Below are 15,973 nucleotides of genomic sequence, written 5' to 3'. Positions count from 1 at the left end.
TAAATATGACCAATCATAGCTTTGATGTTCTTGAGAAGATTTTTGAAGATTTTTCCTATATACACATATGTTAAACTTTGATCGTCCATTGTGGCCCCACCCTACCCCCGGGGGTCATGATTTGAACAAATTTGAATCTACACCTCCTGAGGATGCTTCCATATAAATATGACCAATCATAGCTTTGCTGTTCTTGAGAAGAAGATTTTTCAATAATGCCATTAATTTTTCGCTATTTCGTAATTATCTCCCCTTGGAAGAAGGCGTGGCCCTTCATTTGAAAAAACTTGAATCCCCTTCACCCAAGGATACTTTGTGCCAAGTTTGATTGAAATTGGCCCTGTAGTTTTGGAGAAGAAGATGAAAATGTGAAAAGTTTACGACAATGACAACGACTCCAATGACGACGACAGACAATGGACAAATTTCGATCAGAAAAGCTCACTTGAGCCTTCAGCTCAGGTGAGCTAAAAAAACCAATCATGGCTTTGCTGTTCTTGAGAAGATTTTTACAAATTTTTCCTATGTATTTTATGTAAAACTTTGATCGCCCATTGTGGCCCCACCTTACCCCCAGGGGTAATGATTGGAACAAACTTGAACCTACACTACTTGAGGATGCTTCCATGTAAATATGACCAATCATGGCTTTGTTGTTCTTGAGAAGAAGATTTTTACAAATTGATCCTATGTATTCTTATTTAAAACTTTGATCGCCCATTGTGGCCCCACCCTACCACCGGGGGTCATGATTGGAACAAACTTGAATCTACACTACCTGAGGATGCTTCCATATAAATATAACCAATCATGGCTTTGTTGTTCTTGAGAAGATTTTTAAAGAGTTTTCCTATATATTCCTATGTAAAACTTTGATCACCCATTGTGACCCCACCCTACCCCCCGGGGGTCATGATTTGAACAAACTTGAATCTACACTCCCTGAGGATGCTTCCATATAAATATGACCAATCAAGGCTTTGCTATTCATGAGAAGAAGATTTGTAAATTTTCCTATATATTCCTATGTAAAACTTTGATCGCCCATTGTGGCCCCACCCTACCCCCGGGGGTCATGATTTGAACAAATTTGAATCTACACTTCCTGAGGATGCTTCCATATAAGTTTCATCTTTTCAAGCACAGTGGTTCTTGAGAAGAAGATTTTTAAATGATGCCATTAATTTTTCATGAATTCATGATTATCTCCCCTTAGAAGAAGACGTGGCCCTTCATTTGAACAAACTTGAATCCCTTTTACCCAAGGATACTTTTTGCCAAGTTTGGTTGAAATTGGCCCCGTGGTTCTTGAGAAGAAGCTGAAAAATGTGAAAAGTTTACGACGACGATGACAACGACAGACAACGGACAAATTTTGATCAGAAAAGCTCACTTGAGCCTTCAGCTCAGGTGAGCTAAAAATTGAATCAGAATTCCCTGCAAATCTACACAGCGTGTTCAAGAAATTCAGGACTTGCACTGACAAGAAGAGGACTGCCTGATTGACTGAAAATTGACTGATTGGTGGGTCAAAACATTATTTCCTCCATCACTCCTTGTCCGAAAAATAATAATTCCACAACCATATGGTACGACTATTACTCACACAAGGTTGAGTACATAAAATATGCTTTGACAATAAATATTCCATGTACATCATCAGATTTAATGCATACTGTACATGTGACTACTGACCTTGTCTGTCATAATCTGTGGAATTAAACCCACACTGTTGCTTTGGTAGAATCATATCCTTAAGTATACTCTCTGTCAGCCCACAATGATCTGGTTCATAGCATACACTGACGTTTACACTCAGCATGTAATGCGAGTCAAAAGTCAGGTCAAAGAGAGTGTAGCTGAAAATAAATCAATCAGACATTTCCTTTTATCTGCTTTGTGCTTAAAATTATTTCACCAGACGTAAAGATATCAAACACAAACAGCAATGTATATTTAAGTTATTGATATTAAATGGATAAATCCAAAAAAAAAAGCAACGCAATGCATAAAAGGAGCTTGGAATTACCTTAACTTGTAAACTCCACCGAGTTGGTATACATGTTCTTCACCTGCAAAATACATTAAGAATAACCTACCATTTTGTCATATTTTCATTTATAGATATGATTTCATGTAAGATAACATTTTGTCTCAATGTACAGAAGGAAAAGATCACCAAAACTAAAGTCAATCAGTGAGAAGTCTGCCTTCCACTCCTCTATCCCCACACTCAGTTTCAGATTACAGGAGTCTATGTCTATGAACCAGGAGACAGTGGTCTGTAGTTCTGCGTCATCTGTACAACAGGTCATGGAGGTACAGCTGGAGTGAAGCTGACAGTACGTCTTCTTCTCCATACTGTAAGGAAGTCCTGATAATCTGCAATCTGTAAAAGATATTTTATTTTTTAAACAATTATTCACATCATTATGTAGAGATGTATGTAATAGATCCATTTTCTTCATTGAACTCAGTACCAAATATGCATAAAATATATTTGTGTTAGATTGTCACATTATGATTATATATGGTATACCTCCACTCCATCCATGGTAGGTAGGCCAGTAAGGAGCAAGTACCCTGCTACACTTTGGCTGTTTTCTGTAGTTTGTTAGCTGTAAGTAATTATCAATCTTTGCTATCTCGTAATCTGGCAAAGTTCCACTGTTTTCATTGGAGTTGTTAAATCTCCAAGTTGAAAGTGAAAATCCTGAAACAGAAATGAGATGCACATGGGTTAGAATGGTCACTTATTCATCACTTTAAATTTGATACAGATCTCTGCTATATATTATGATAATTTTAACAATTTTAAAGGGAAGAGTCAAACCATCCAAGCATAAACAATATATTTCATGTGCTTCTTTAAATTTAATAAGAATCATGACCAGAATAAATTGTGACAAAAATAAGCATGTTATTATTCTAGGCAGGAAATTCATTGTTCTTTTCACAACAGGTGGGATGCTTCAATATCAATTAAATAATGATGCTGTTTTGGAGAAGATTTTTACCGATTTTATTTCCACAGGATGCATGCATCATTTAGAATTTGATTCATGATTTTAGCCCATCCTACCCGCAGGCTCCATAATTTGAAAAATGTCTAGTCCATCTTCTTTTGAGAGGAATTTTTTTATTTCCTTTACTGTGAATTACATTTTATTTGCAAGAATTTATTTTCACATAATTACAGGAGACAGCCTGCTTGCATATAAATTTCATTCTCACATATATTTTTGTTATATAATTGTTTTATGAAATTTCGTCTTGCTTGTCAAATTCGTGATTTTACCAAATAAAGCTACCTCACCAAAACAAGGTGTTAAAGTTTGATGACTACAGTATATTCCAATGTAAAACTCTGATCCCTTATTTTGGTCCAAGCCTACCCTATGGCCACAGTTTGAACAAATTACCTTTAATCTACACTATCTGATGATATTGCGTATTATATGCTGCATACTTCCTACAGTATGGGGCCATGTTTATTAATTATTACAGATGTACTTCAATATGCCTTACAAACTCTCATTTACCTTGAGGAAGTGGCTGTTTCCAATCACATATTTTCTTTGGAAGAAGGGTATTCGAAAAAACTGTCTGATTTGCTATTTCACAGGAGCTGTTACTGTCGAGGCAGATGCTGATGTTCAGATTGATCAAGTATTTGTTGGCATACCACAAATTCTTAATATGAAGGCTAAAAAAAAATGTTTTCATTTAATAACAAATTTATGATTTTACCATTTAGCTGCAAAATTTCAAATCAGAGTCCAAGGAGAAAAACAAAACTTACTCCATTCTCACAACTCCAAAAAGCCAAACAGGTCTGACAAATTCTGTATAATGTATAAAGGAAATTAATTTAAGTCCACAATAAATATATTATTCCTACAGAGATGTCAATTACTACACTTTCAAAAAATGTTCCTCTTTTGAACACTTACCAGTGTCAAGCATCTTTATGGATTCCTTTGAAAGTTCTGTAAATCTCCAGTTATCAATACCCACAGTGATCCTGGATGTGCACGGATCAATGTCTAGGTATGTCCTGAAACTCTGTCCTAACTTAGTGCTGGACACACAACAGTCCAGTCCTGTACAGGAACTAGGCAGGTGACAGGTCACTGCACTTGGTAAAGATACCAAGTCAGAGACATCAGGACAACCTGTAAATAAAATACAGGTAAATAATACATTGAAACACAGTCATCAAGAGATAGAGTAGAACTATATGTGTCCATAGGAAGTGAGTGCCCCACCATATGCAAAATTATGCCAATTTATTTAAAATTAACGTGATTTTGAGAAAATTTCCAAATTTATTCTTGGTATAGTGTTTAACATCTCATTTTACTAAAATGACATCGTACTAAATTTTTTCTAAAATAATTGCACAGCAATAAAATATCTACTCTTAGAAAATGGAAGCCAGTGATCCCAAAGGCAATCAAGCTGAACTCAAAGTTACATCAATGGTGCCTTGGAAAACCTCCTTCCAAACTGTTGTCAAGTTGTTGTAGAGAAACTGAAATTCTATTTACAGCAACAAATCCATACCCTTTGACCCTATAGCCAAGGTGAAAATACATACATCCCAACCTAAAGGTTCCTCAATTTATTGCAAGGATACTAAAGTCTTATTTCTTTATAATAGGTCATACCATTTGACCCCCTGACCCCCAAAACAATCCACTCAAGATTTCTCTTAACCAACCTATAGTGCAAGCATGAACACCTTTCCAACCAAAACCTGCTGAAATTTTTGCAAGCTTATAAACAGAAGCCATGCCCTTTGACCTCTTTATAATAAAAGCAATCCCAAGCTTTCATAAGACCACTCCATGGTGCAAATATGAACATTCCTTAAGGTAATTATATGGAAACTAATGTAGGATGAACAGACTTGTTTAATACATGTACTATATGTTCCTCATTTTACAGGGTAAGGGTATAAAAATAATGTGCTAGAGGTCTTTCCCTACTCCTACAAGTAAAAGCATCAGTTAATGTCCCTATGCTCCATGTATACCTAGGATGTATGTAGCAAAAAGTCAAAAGTATCTCGCTTAACATTTAGCATGCTGGAGTAGGTTTTGCCTAGATTTTAATCAAGGAAGCAACATCAAAGTATCTGCTTACCAATATTCCATCTTTTGCTGTCAGTGGGTGAATATGACACATCACAATTATTTCCCTTGAAATGACTTAAATGAAGATGTTCCATCAGGTCCTGTAATGGTACCCCAGTCAGTGGAGTAGTGTCCGGGAATTCCTTGGATGATAACCAAGAGGGCAGAGAGAAGTCTATCCAAAAGAAAAGAAGTGTATACAAAACCCAAAGCCCTAAAATATAATAAAATAGTACTTGATCTTTGACCCTGACATATAAACTGGACCTGACTTAAGAACTTGACCTAAAATTTTACCAGATATGAAGTCTTATCTGGTGTAGTTCAAGGCAAACAGACAAGATTAAAGTTGCAGAAAAAAAGTTACAGACAAAAGTGGTAGCTGTGTACCAAAATATTCTGTAAATAAGAATATACATGTATATGTTCTATCCCATATAAGAAAAAATCCCCCTTTACCAGAATCTACAAAATCTTTCTTCCAGTCACAATATGGTTTGGACAAGGATTTTGGCAGTCGGGTATTGGACAAAATTATATATTCATCACAGGCATGGATTCCTTTCCAACAATCCAAGATGGAAAAGCTGACCAGATACATATTGGAGTTTGCCAGATCCTCCAAAGAAAACCTAACGTCACAAAGAGTAAAGAGTAACTGTACAAACTAACATTTCTTCCACAAAAGTTCTTTTTTCTTCATTTCAATACATGTAGCAGTTTCGAAATCAATTTTTTTTTTGAACACATACTTGATTGTATAAATGCTGCTTATATTCAAAACTTCTTCTTTTCCTGGAAGAGTAAGTTAGAGCATATGAATATACATGTACATTGAAAATATTTCTTAGTTCTGCAGTTTAAGCAATATGAGCTGCAACTTTGATGTCGGGAATTTTTGTTGCAAAATTGTAATTCACTATTTCAATGACAGAAAAAAAGAATGTTTATAAACTTCTATTGTTCATATTTGCAGTGGAAGAACTATTTATAAGCTTTGATTGAAGCAAAATTACTTTATTGTCGACCTGTATAATATTGATTTCTTATATGATACTATGCATTCGATTGTACAGAGGTGTTTCTTATGAAACAATTTAATACTTTATTGTAGTCTTATTGATCATAAAGGTTTAAATTACACACAAATTAATCCTAATAACACATTTTAAGAGCAGAATAAAATTCTTAAAAATGCAGCTCATATTGCTTTAAATAATTTTTGCATGTCAATATCAACAAAAGAATGCTAAAGAAAGGAAATAAATAGAGATTAAAGTTATACATATACCATAAATCACATGTATTGTGATTTTTTGTCAAAAAATTGTTCAAAATAGGGATGGGTACATATATTACATGGGAACTAAATTCAACCCCCCCTTTTTTGGACACTTTTCTTAGCTCCAAGGAGCGATTTCTGATTTCACTGATATCAAGTTGTAAATTTATAATGCATATTCCACCATTTTGAATGATTGTCACATATGACATAGTTTACTGTATATTTAATAGTAAATATTACATGAGTGTGTGCTTTTCACATGACTTTATGGTATTTAAATACTTTCTTTTACCCCAAGAGCCATAGGTTCTGATTTTCAACTCCAGAGTGTATCTGTCTATGGCAATAATTATTTTATCCTCACAGAATTCTAGATTTATTGAGATAAGAAGATGTTTGGAGATTGGTTCTGCATACACACAGCATTCAACACTTGAGCAGGAAGAGGCCATGTAGCATGAAATACTTCCACTTAACTTAGGGGGAAAAGAAGGAAGAGTTACTGGACAATCTGAAATTAAACATGTAAACAACATACATGATAGTTCCATATCTAAACTTAAGGTAGTGTGAGCAAGCTCACTTTTTTTTTTTTAATTATTAAAATTGTTTTTCAAAATGCAATAGTGAAAGTCATTTTATGTAGCATTATATTTTTAGTCAGTGACTCTGAACTTGTCCAAATGACCAAAATGAGCATGGTCAAGATCATGACACCCCCCCCCCCCCCCCAATAAAAACGGGTCATAAGCAATCTTTGTGTCAAGTATGGGTTTCCAATATTTCTCTGTTAAAGTTAAAGTTATGGAGCAGACAATAATTCAACTGTTTTTCAACCAGTGACCTTGAATTTGCCCAAATGACCTTGGATAAAGGTCGCAACAAACTCTCAGGTCATGAGCAATCTATGATTAATGAACAAGCATAGAAGTTTATCTCCATACAAAATTATGGACAAGGCACAAATTTTACACTTTTTCTGCAGGTAACCTTGAACAAATCACACACTTCACAATTTCAGGTGATATGCTTTGTTTTTGTTTCTATGAACTTCCAATATTTCTCAATTACAAGATATGACTAGGATGACAGAAAAAAAAACATTTTCGCTACCAATGACCTTGAATCTGTACAAATGATGAGGTCAAGGTCATGAAACATCTTCAGCACATACATAATCTTTGTGTGCAGCATAAACATCTATATGTAACTTAAAAGGTATGGATTGGACACAAATTTTATACAACCAGTGACCTTAAGTTATGGTCCTGGCATGATAGCCTTGACAAACAGATAGACAGAAAATACACATGGTGATTCATATATAACCCCCAGGCTTCATTTGCAGGAGGGATAATTATAATGAACATTTAAAAAACAAAACTTCAATGAATACTTCTGTAATAATTCAATGTAAAATAACACCCAAAATACTAGCATTCTATATGTAGGCTACTTTTGTTTATTATATTATTATAAGCTGTGTAAACTTAAATATAATAATTTCTCAATATTTGTCTTGAGGTTTTTACCACTGTTCCATCCAGATATTGCAGATGAAAATTTGCCATCTGAAATGTTACAGGTTTGAGTGCTGTTGTAGAGGTATCCATAAATTTCCAGGTCCTCAAAAAGTCTGGCTGTACTAGCCCCATTCATTGCTGTATAATTATTCTGTTGCTTCCATTGATCAAATGTAAAGTCTAAGAGAATTCAGGAGAAAAAAGCAAATTCCTTTGTTAACAATTCATTTTATAAAAGAAGTATTGCACAATGAGTATTTCAACTGACAGTAAATAAATTGATACAATACTCATCATTAACTATAATTATATGTATTTTTTTTCAACATCCAAGGAAACTCAAAGATAGTAAAATAAGAATTATGTGTGTCAAAAGACTGCCAAAGAAGCTCAGTTGATAAAGCATAATTGGAATATAATTGTGCAGATGGCTGTACTCTGACTCCAAGCTGTCTTAAGTAATAGTCAGATTATACAACGGTAGTAGCTGTTCCTTTGCAAAATATGTAGCATTAGAGTCAAACATCTCCCAGATGATATAAAAATACATTTTGTTACAAGATTCGTTACTTGCCTTTCAAAGGTGATCCAATTTGCATATCACAAGTCTGTGGTTTTGGTAGTAGTGTATTGTTGAGCAAGATAACCTGATCACAATTTTTTCCACTCTCAAAACAGGCCATGATGTGTAAACTGACTCGGAATTGGTTTATTCCTTGTAGATCAGTGACAAAGAACCTAGTAAATAACAGTTATTTTAGATAAGCATGTCTGCTTCTATTATCTTCATTCTTCATTTTATAAAACTGATTTTACAAAAAAAAAACAGTCAGTTTCATCAACTCATACATTTTCCTGTAAGTTATTAACTAAGCCACTCACTTAAGGCGATACAGTCCTTTCATCCAGAGTTCATGCCAGACGTCAAAGTCAAACTCATACATAACAGTAGGTCTTACAACAAACTTGTCAATGCCATACTCAATCAACCAATCACAACCATCCAAAGAGAAAAAGAAGTTCACTGCAGAGTCCATCAACTTGGTAATATGCATGCAACAACTTATGCTGGTACAGCTTGGGGCCAGGACACAATGAACATAATCTGGCAGTGATGGGAAGGTGGATGCAAGATCAACAGAGCATTCTGCATAGAATAAAGAAATTTTTTAAACATCATAACTATCAGGTTCTAAAATACACTAATGTCTGTTGTCATGTAAGTCCACAGTACCCTTTCATTTGAACAGCACTGTTTTTATCATTGATGACAAACACCTTTTTGTGTCAGTTATGAACAAAAGGCCCATGGGCCATAATGCTCACTGGATTAACTATAGCCCTGCTGTTCTTCAACAGTAGATTCTTTTCCCCTATGTATTCCTATGTAAAATTTTTGTGACATATTGGGGGGTCATGATTTGAACAAACTTGAATCTAATAAAATGAGGATGCTTCCATACATGACTTTGCTGTTCTTGAGAAGATTTTTAAAGATTTTTCTTATATATTCCTATGTAAAAGTTTGATCAAACATTGTGGCCCTACCCTCCCCCTTGGGGTCATAATTTTAACAAACTTGAATCTACACTACCTGAGGATGCTTCCATATTATTATGACTAATCAAGGCTTTATAATAACTGTTCTTGAGAAGATTTTTAAAGATTTTTTCCTATATATTCATGTGTAAAACTTTGATCCCCCATTGTGGCCCCCTCCTACCCCCCGGGGTCATGATTTGAACAAATTTGAATATACATTATGTAATGAAGGTTTCACGTAAGTTTCAACTTCTTTGGCCCAGTGGTTCTTGAGAAGATTTTTAAATGATGCCACCAAATTTTCTCTAAAAATCTTAATTATCTCCCCTTGAAAGAGGGCATGGCCCTTCATTTGAACAAATTTTAATCCCCTCCACCCAAGAATTCCTTGAGGCAAGTTTGGTTGAAATTGGTCCAGTGGTTCTGGAGAAGTGAAAAATGTGAAAAGTTTTCGGACAGAAAAATGCAGGACAAAATGTGATCAGAAAAGTTCACTTGAGCTTTCAGCTCAGGTGAGCTAAAAAGGTCATTATTTGACAAACTTCTGCCAGCATTTACACACAAATGCTTGCATATCAATTCAGCATATCTTTAACTCCTTCAATTGGATATGGGCATTTATTTAAACTAATTTTGAAGTTACTTGCATATCATTCCAGCATACATAAATCCTTCAATGGATATGGCTATTTATTTCAACAAATTTGAATTTTCTTGAAGTAAGAATTTTACAACCAAGTTTGGTTAAAAACAGCATGAAAATTTAGGTGCAAAAATATGAATGCTGGAAGAGTTTTTATCAGACTGAGTGCATGATGCTTCAAAAAATTAGAAATGAGACACCAATTTTGAGGTTAGTACTTGAAGTAATGTATATTTAAAATCAATTTGATTTTATCACTCAAATAATGATATCATTAAATCTTGTAAGGATTTCATTCCAAGAGTTTAAGAAGAGAAATAATAATTAATATTTCAGAATTAGAATTTTATTTTCATACTCAACTTCAACTTACCAGTTTTCCAACCATTTGTGGCAGGAAGAAAAGTGTTTGAGGATTTGTTACAAGATGGCTTAAGCAAAAAGGTAGAAATCCCCAGATCATTGTACAGATGTGCCATGTTATTCTCTGTGAGGTTGTTCATATCAAAACCATGTGCAATCCCATAACTTGTCAGCGAAAATCCTAAAAATTTGCAAAATGCTGAATTACAGAACCCTACCTCTCTTAAATAATTAATCAAAGTCATTCTTAATTCATCTTGCTTTTTAATATAAATATCAAAATGAGATATTATTTTCAACAGGACAAAAAAGCTTACTTGGATCTTCAAAATCCATTCGATCTGAACATTTTCTTTTTGGTAGCAAAGCATTTTGAAAAACAGTGGCTAGAAATTCACAATGTCCATACGTCTCCCAACAAACAGATACATTCATGTCAATCATGAAATGTTTCTGAGTGTATAAATCATACAAAGTGAAGCTACAAAAGAAAGAAACATGATGGTAGTGATCTGAACATGACTCAGTTTACTCAGAGAAATCCCTTAAAATAAAACTTCATTGAATTTAGCAAAATCTGACCTGTACATTGTAAATTAAAAGCTCTTACTCTAATCTCACAACTCCATGCAGATAAAATTGGGTTTGTTGCCCTAAAATGTAACAATTGAAATTTGTAATAAATTTGACAAAACAATAGGCCCAAGGGCCTGAGTTTAATACAACACACTTTTTGTTTGTTTGTTGTTAATGTCCCTCTCGAGAATTTTTCACTTGTATGAAGCCACCAACACTTGCCGGTGGAGGACTGCAAATTTAGACCTATACTCAGCACACAGGGCCATTGAGCAGTGAGGGATTTTTTTTTGTGCCAGCAACTTCTGTGACATGGGACCTTGGTTTATATGATCTCATCCACAGGACTAGTCTCCATGTCCTGCAGTGGGTTTGTACCTTTTGTATTAGACATTAAAAATTCTAACTTGTTTAATTCTTTTATTCAACTGACCTATCAATTGCGTTATTTACAGCTACTAATTATCATAATAGGTGAATAGCAAAGGTGAATAACTTCTCTCCGTAAACTAAAAATTTCCCTACAGGATCAATAGAGCTTTGCCCAGCACCAGAACACAGCTTTTCACTACATAATCAATAGAGTCCTGCCCTTACAACAGAACCCTTGACCCTGGGGACATTAATTTCACAATTTTGCAAGAGACACCCTTGCTCATCACAATCATGCACTCAAGTTTATCTGCTAAATGTACAAGGGGAGAGAAACGCTTTCTAAAAAATTATGGATTTTCACTATATGATCCATAGAGCCCCATTCTAACTCCAGAACCCCTGATCCTGGGGCCATGAGTTTCACAATTTAAGTAAAAGACTCATTGCATGTCATAACTATGCCAATAATCTGACTGCTTGAGGTTCCGGAGTAAAGAAGATTTCTTAAAAAATTGCATAAATTTTTATGGTTTTGGCCCCTCCCCTCTGGGCCCAAGGGCCATGAAATGCAAGTAAAAAGTGTTCCTCTTTGCCCAAAGATATTCTATACATGTACTAAAACTGGTTGAAATTGGTATAACAGTCTAAGAAGAGCCTAAAAATGTTCAAAAGTTTAAAACCGATGAACAACAAACTATGCATGATGATGGACCAAAACAAATAGCAATTGGTCATCTGAGTGACTCAGGTGACCTAAAAATTTAATGGCACTGAAAGATAGTTGGTTTATGGCATTCCCAATGAACTTACCCCATTTAATATCCTGAAAAGGGATTTGACCCTTCAAATTCTCAATCCCAAGGTACAATACTCTGTTACATGGATCTATATTCATTGTAACCTCAATGGTAGAGTTCAAAACAGGTGAATCAATGCAACAAGTAGCTTTGTTACAGGTGTTGTCAAGGTTGCAGGTCAGAGGATATGAATTCAAAGATACATATCTGTTGATATCCAAGCAATCTGTAAATAAATGACTTAAAGCTTTGATGAAATAATTCCATATGACCTTCAAATTTAATTATGAGCTTGTTACATCATGCTTTTCATTATGTCACTGACAGCAAGAAAACAAAAAACTAAGAATGATGAAATATCCCTTTCCAAAGTGGCAGCCATTTTCATGTTTTAATAATAAAATGATTATGAATATACATCAAAAATAAAATTTTACCTGAATTCCATCCATCCAGATTTGAGGATCTATTTTTTAAAACACTGCAAACAGAAGAAGAACTCAAGAAAGGATGAACCTGTAACATTTCTGCCAGTTCACTAATATGATGTAACTTTAAAGAAGTCTTTGATGTCATCTTCTCCAATAACCATTGGGTCAGTGAGAAATCTGAAGAACAAATTAAAAAATGCTTTACAGGCAAATTCTCATATAAGTTCAACATGATGACAATCAATTCAAATTTACAATATTTCTAGAACTTCAAGAATACTACAGCAAGAAAGAAAATTCAAGCGGAAGATTCAGCCTTCACCTTTTACTGGATATGGTGCATTCCAATGATTTGATTTTGGAATTAACACATTGGTTAAAATGGGTACATGAACAGTACAGTTGACATTATCCTCCAAACAAGCTTCAGCTGTTAAACTGATATCCATCAAATTTCCATCCACTAAATCAAATACTTTGTACCTAAAATTGGAAGAACTTTATGTAATAACATGATTAAAGGTCGTATAGTACTATCAAAAACAACTACCACGTACATTGTATCACATACAAATGTACTGCAGCAGAAATCTACATGTACGTGTGGATTTGTACATTGATTTAGAAGTCTATCCTGACTAGATAACTTTTTTGATGATAATATCTTACTTTAATTTGAATACTCCATGTATACTCAGGGTCTTTTCTCTTCCAAATGTGTACCCAATAAGAGACTGTCTCCTAGTCATCTTCTCCACATTCACTTTCAATGAGTAATAGGAGGTGTCCAGTTCCATTCCTAACTCAAATGTCCTGTTTAGGAGTGGGACATTGACACAGCACTTAATGTTGGTGCAAGTTGAGGAAACAGTGCACATGGCCTGATCTGCTATTGAAGACAGTGAAGTCTGCACTGGTACTGGACAGTCTGAAATCACATATTGGCAACATATAGACTACTATACATGTACTTCTGAAATAAATCAACTCAGAATGAGAGAAAAAATTTCAAACTTACAAGTTTGCCACTTTGTTGCTGAGTTTGAATATTCTGTGTCTGTAGGCAGGCATGATGGGTAGTTCATGAATCCTCCCACTTTCAAATTGGCCAAGAGATTATCCACAGCACCAGTCTGCAGGGGAACAGTGTTAGCTACTCCTTCTTCCAGCAGCCAAGATGACAGGGTAAACCCTAAATTCAAATGAAAATTACTAAAGGTACTCCACTATGTTACTCCTTGAAGTTCATTTCTAAATTTCCTTTTAGTATTCCATTGTGTTAAACTTTTTCATCTTTTTTCCCCTTTATTTTGTATTTTAAAAGAAGACTGTATTAAGGGAGAGTTATTTTAAGTTCTACAAACTAGAGAAGTTTTGCCCTCTTCTTTAAATCTGTTTCATTCACCCTGATAAAAAACTTCAAACTTTTTTTTTAATATCCAGAAGAATTTTTTTGCAAGAGTCTTTTACAAAGTTTATGCATGCATACATACATATGAAACATTCTGTAAGTAAAATGAATGAGAGGAACTGGCAAAAGTAACAAAATTATACTGTATATGAGAAAATGACTCAGAGATCTAGATCTGTATTTGTCTCACTGCATGCAGTGAATAATATGGTAAAATTAAAGAATTGATACAGATTCGAATATTACCTGTTTGTAAGAAGGGAGAATTCCATACACAGGTTTTCTTTGGCAAGTAGAAATTATTCAAGACCTGAATTGACTGCTCGCAGACTGGTATCTTTTCTGCTTCCAAACACACTTGGAGTTTAAGGTTGACAAGGAAATAACCTTCATCATACAGATCGTATACACTGAATCTGAAAATTCCAAAAGAATAAAAAAAACAAGAGGCCCATAGGCCACATCGCTCACCTGAGTAACTTTGGCCATGCTGTTCTTTACCAGATTTCCCCCCTTGTAATACCTATTGTGGCCCCGCCCTACCCCCGGGGGTCATGATTTTACCAATTTACAATCTACAATGCCCAAGGATGCTTCCACATAAGTTTCAGCTTTTTTGGCCCAGTTGTTCTTGAGAAGAAGATTTTTTAATGACCCCAACCTATTTTTGTCTTTTCTTGATTATCTCCCCTTGTAAGGGGAAGTGGCCCTTTATTTTAAAAATTTAAACTTCCCTCCACCCAAGGATACTTTGTACCAAGTTTGGTTAAAATTGGCCCAGTGGTTCTTGAGAAGAAGTTGAAAATGTGAAAAGTTTACAGATGGACGGACGGACGATGGACAACGGGTGATCAGAAAAGCTCACTTGAGCTTTCAGCTCAGATGAGCTAACAAACTGGTTCAATTTCATCTTCTTGCAACATATGAGGTTAAAATACGTAACAAAAGCTAAATCAAAATGATATACTTTTAAAATTGTTCCATGTCTAAATTTATTCTTAAAAGGTGGAATATTTCCAATGTTTTAAAATCAGTGGTCCAAAAAATATGTATCACGTGACCAGTCTATGAGATGTTAGACCCCCAATTTTTTTTTGTCTGCACTCTTTATTTTTAAGTGTAGGCAGGCCATGATCATCCAACTCAACAACCTATTTTTAATTTGCTTTCTTTGGTGTTCAACAGATACAGAAATGACAAAGTTAAATCTTCATTTAATTTTGGACCTTAAGCCGGAAGCGTAATTTTTGGAGAAAAATCTGCAATCCGTATTTTGAAGTCAAAATCTGGGAAATGTACAGAATTTCCATAATAGTAAAGAAGTCAGCAAAAATGTAACCAGTACAAGATAAGTCATTATAGTCAGTAAAAGGTATAATAAGACATTCTGGAGCAGAATGTGTTTTGCCTAACCCTTGGGCCAAACTGTTGCTTTTGGCCTTACAACCTCAGCAAAAAATTTGGGTCTTGGGTCTAACAAAATTCATGCTGCTCTTGAACCCTGGCAAAAATGTATATTGTTCTAAAAATAAGATCATCATCTTTAATATTCCAACCTTGGAGAGAGGATATATTTTACTCACATCATTCTGACAACTCCATAAAGCCATACTTGTTCCTCATGTCCCCACTCATAATCAAACAGTCTTTTAGTGAACTTAAGTTGTTCAATCTCCACCGACATTAGAAAGTTACAGGGGTCCACCTCCAGTTTTGTATTAAATGTGGTGCTGATGATGGGGACATTGATACAACACTGTACAGCTGCACAGGAACTGGGGATGTAACATGTGACATCTTCACCAGCCAGAGGTGGGAGAGAGACTTGCAATGTCCCATTGCAATCTGATAAATATTTGCTATTGTAAATATTTCACAAAACAGCATAC

General features: G+C 34.8%; 1 protein-coding gene across 1 annotated transcript in view; it reads right to left on the bottom strand.

The window, feature by feature from the left end:
• Positions 1 to 15,973, bottom strand: part of LOC133201665 (uncharacterized) — a 276,554-nt gene that overhangs the window by 125,736 nt on the left and 134,845 nt on the right. The window contains 24 exon segments of the mRNA XM_061337452.1: positions 1,696 to 1,859; positions 2,030 to 2,072; positions 2,180 to 2,389; positions 2,540 to 2,713; positions 3,543 to 3,706; positions 3,803 to 3,845; positions 3,954 to 4,175; positions 5,149 to 5,313; positions 5,598 to 5,770; positions 5,891 to 5,933; positions 6,716 to 6,934; positions 7,956 to 8,126; positions 8,521 to 8,684; positions 8,829 to 9,093; positions 10,505 to 10,675; positions 10,812 to 10,975; positions 11,105 to 11,147; positions 12,256 to 12,468; positions 12,680 to 12,850; positions 12,996 to 13,156; positions 13,343 to 13,601; positions 13,692 to 13,865; positions 14,331 to 14,500; positions 15,668 to 15,929. Of these exon segments, the coding sequence (XP_061193436.1) occupies positions 1,696 to 1,859; positions 2,030 to 2,072; positions 2,180 to 2,389; positions 2,540 to 2,713; positions 3,543 to 3,706; positions 3,803 to 3,845; positions 3,954 to 4,175; positions 5,149 to 5,313; positions 5,598 to 5,770; positions 5,891 to 5,933; positions 6,716 to 6,934; positions 7,956 to 8,126; positions 8,521 to 8,684; positions 8,829 to 9,093; positions 10,505 to 10,675; positions 10,812 to 10,975; positions 11,105 to 11,147; positions 12,256 to 12,468; positions 12,680 to 12,850; positions 12,996 to 13,156; positions 13,343 to 13,601; positions 13,692 to 13,865; positions 14,331 to 14,500; positions 15,668 to 15,929 (4,008 nt within the window).

This window comes from Saccostrea echinata, unplaced genomic scaffold (assembly GCF_033153115.1).
Source record: "Saccostrea echinata isolate AGI-Se365-2 ecotype Australia unplaced genomic scaffold, CSIRO_AGI_Sech_v1 ptg000045l, whole genome shotgun sequence".
Classification (NCBI taxonomy): domain Eukaryota; kingdom Metazoa; phylum Mollusca; class Bivalvia; order Ostreida; family Ostreidae; genus Saccostrea; species Saccostrea echinata.
This window is presented reverse-complemented; position numbering and strand designations above follow the sequence as displayed.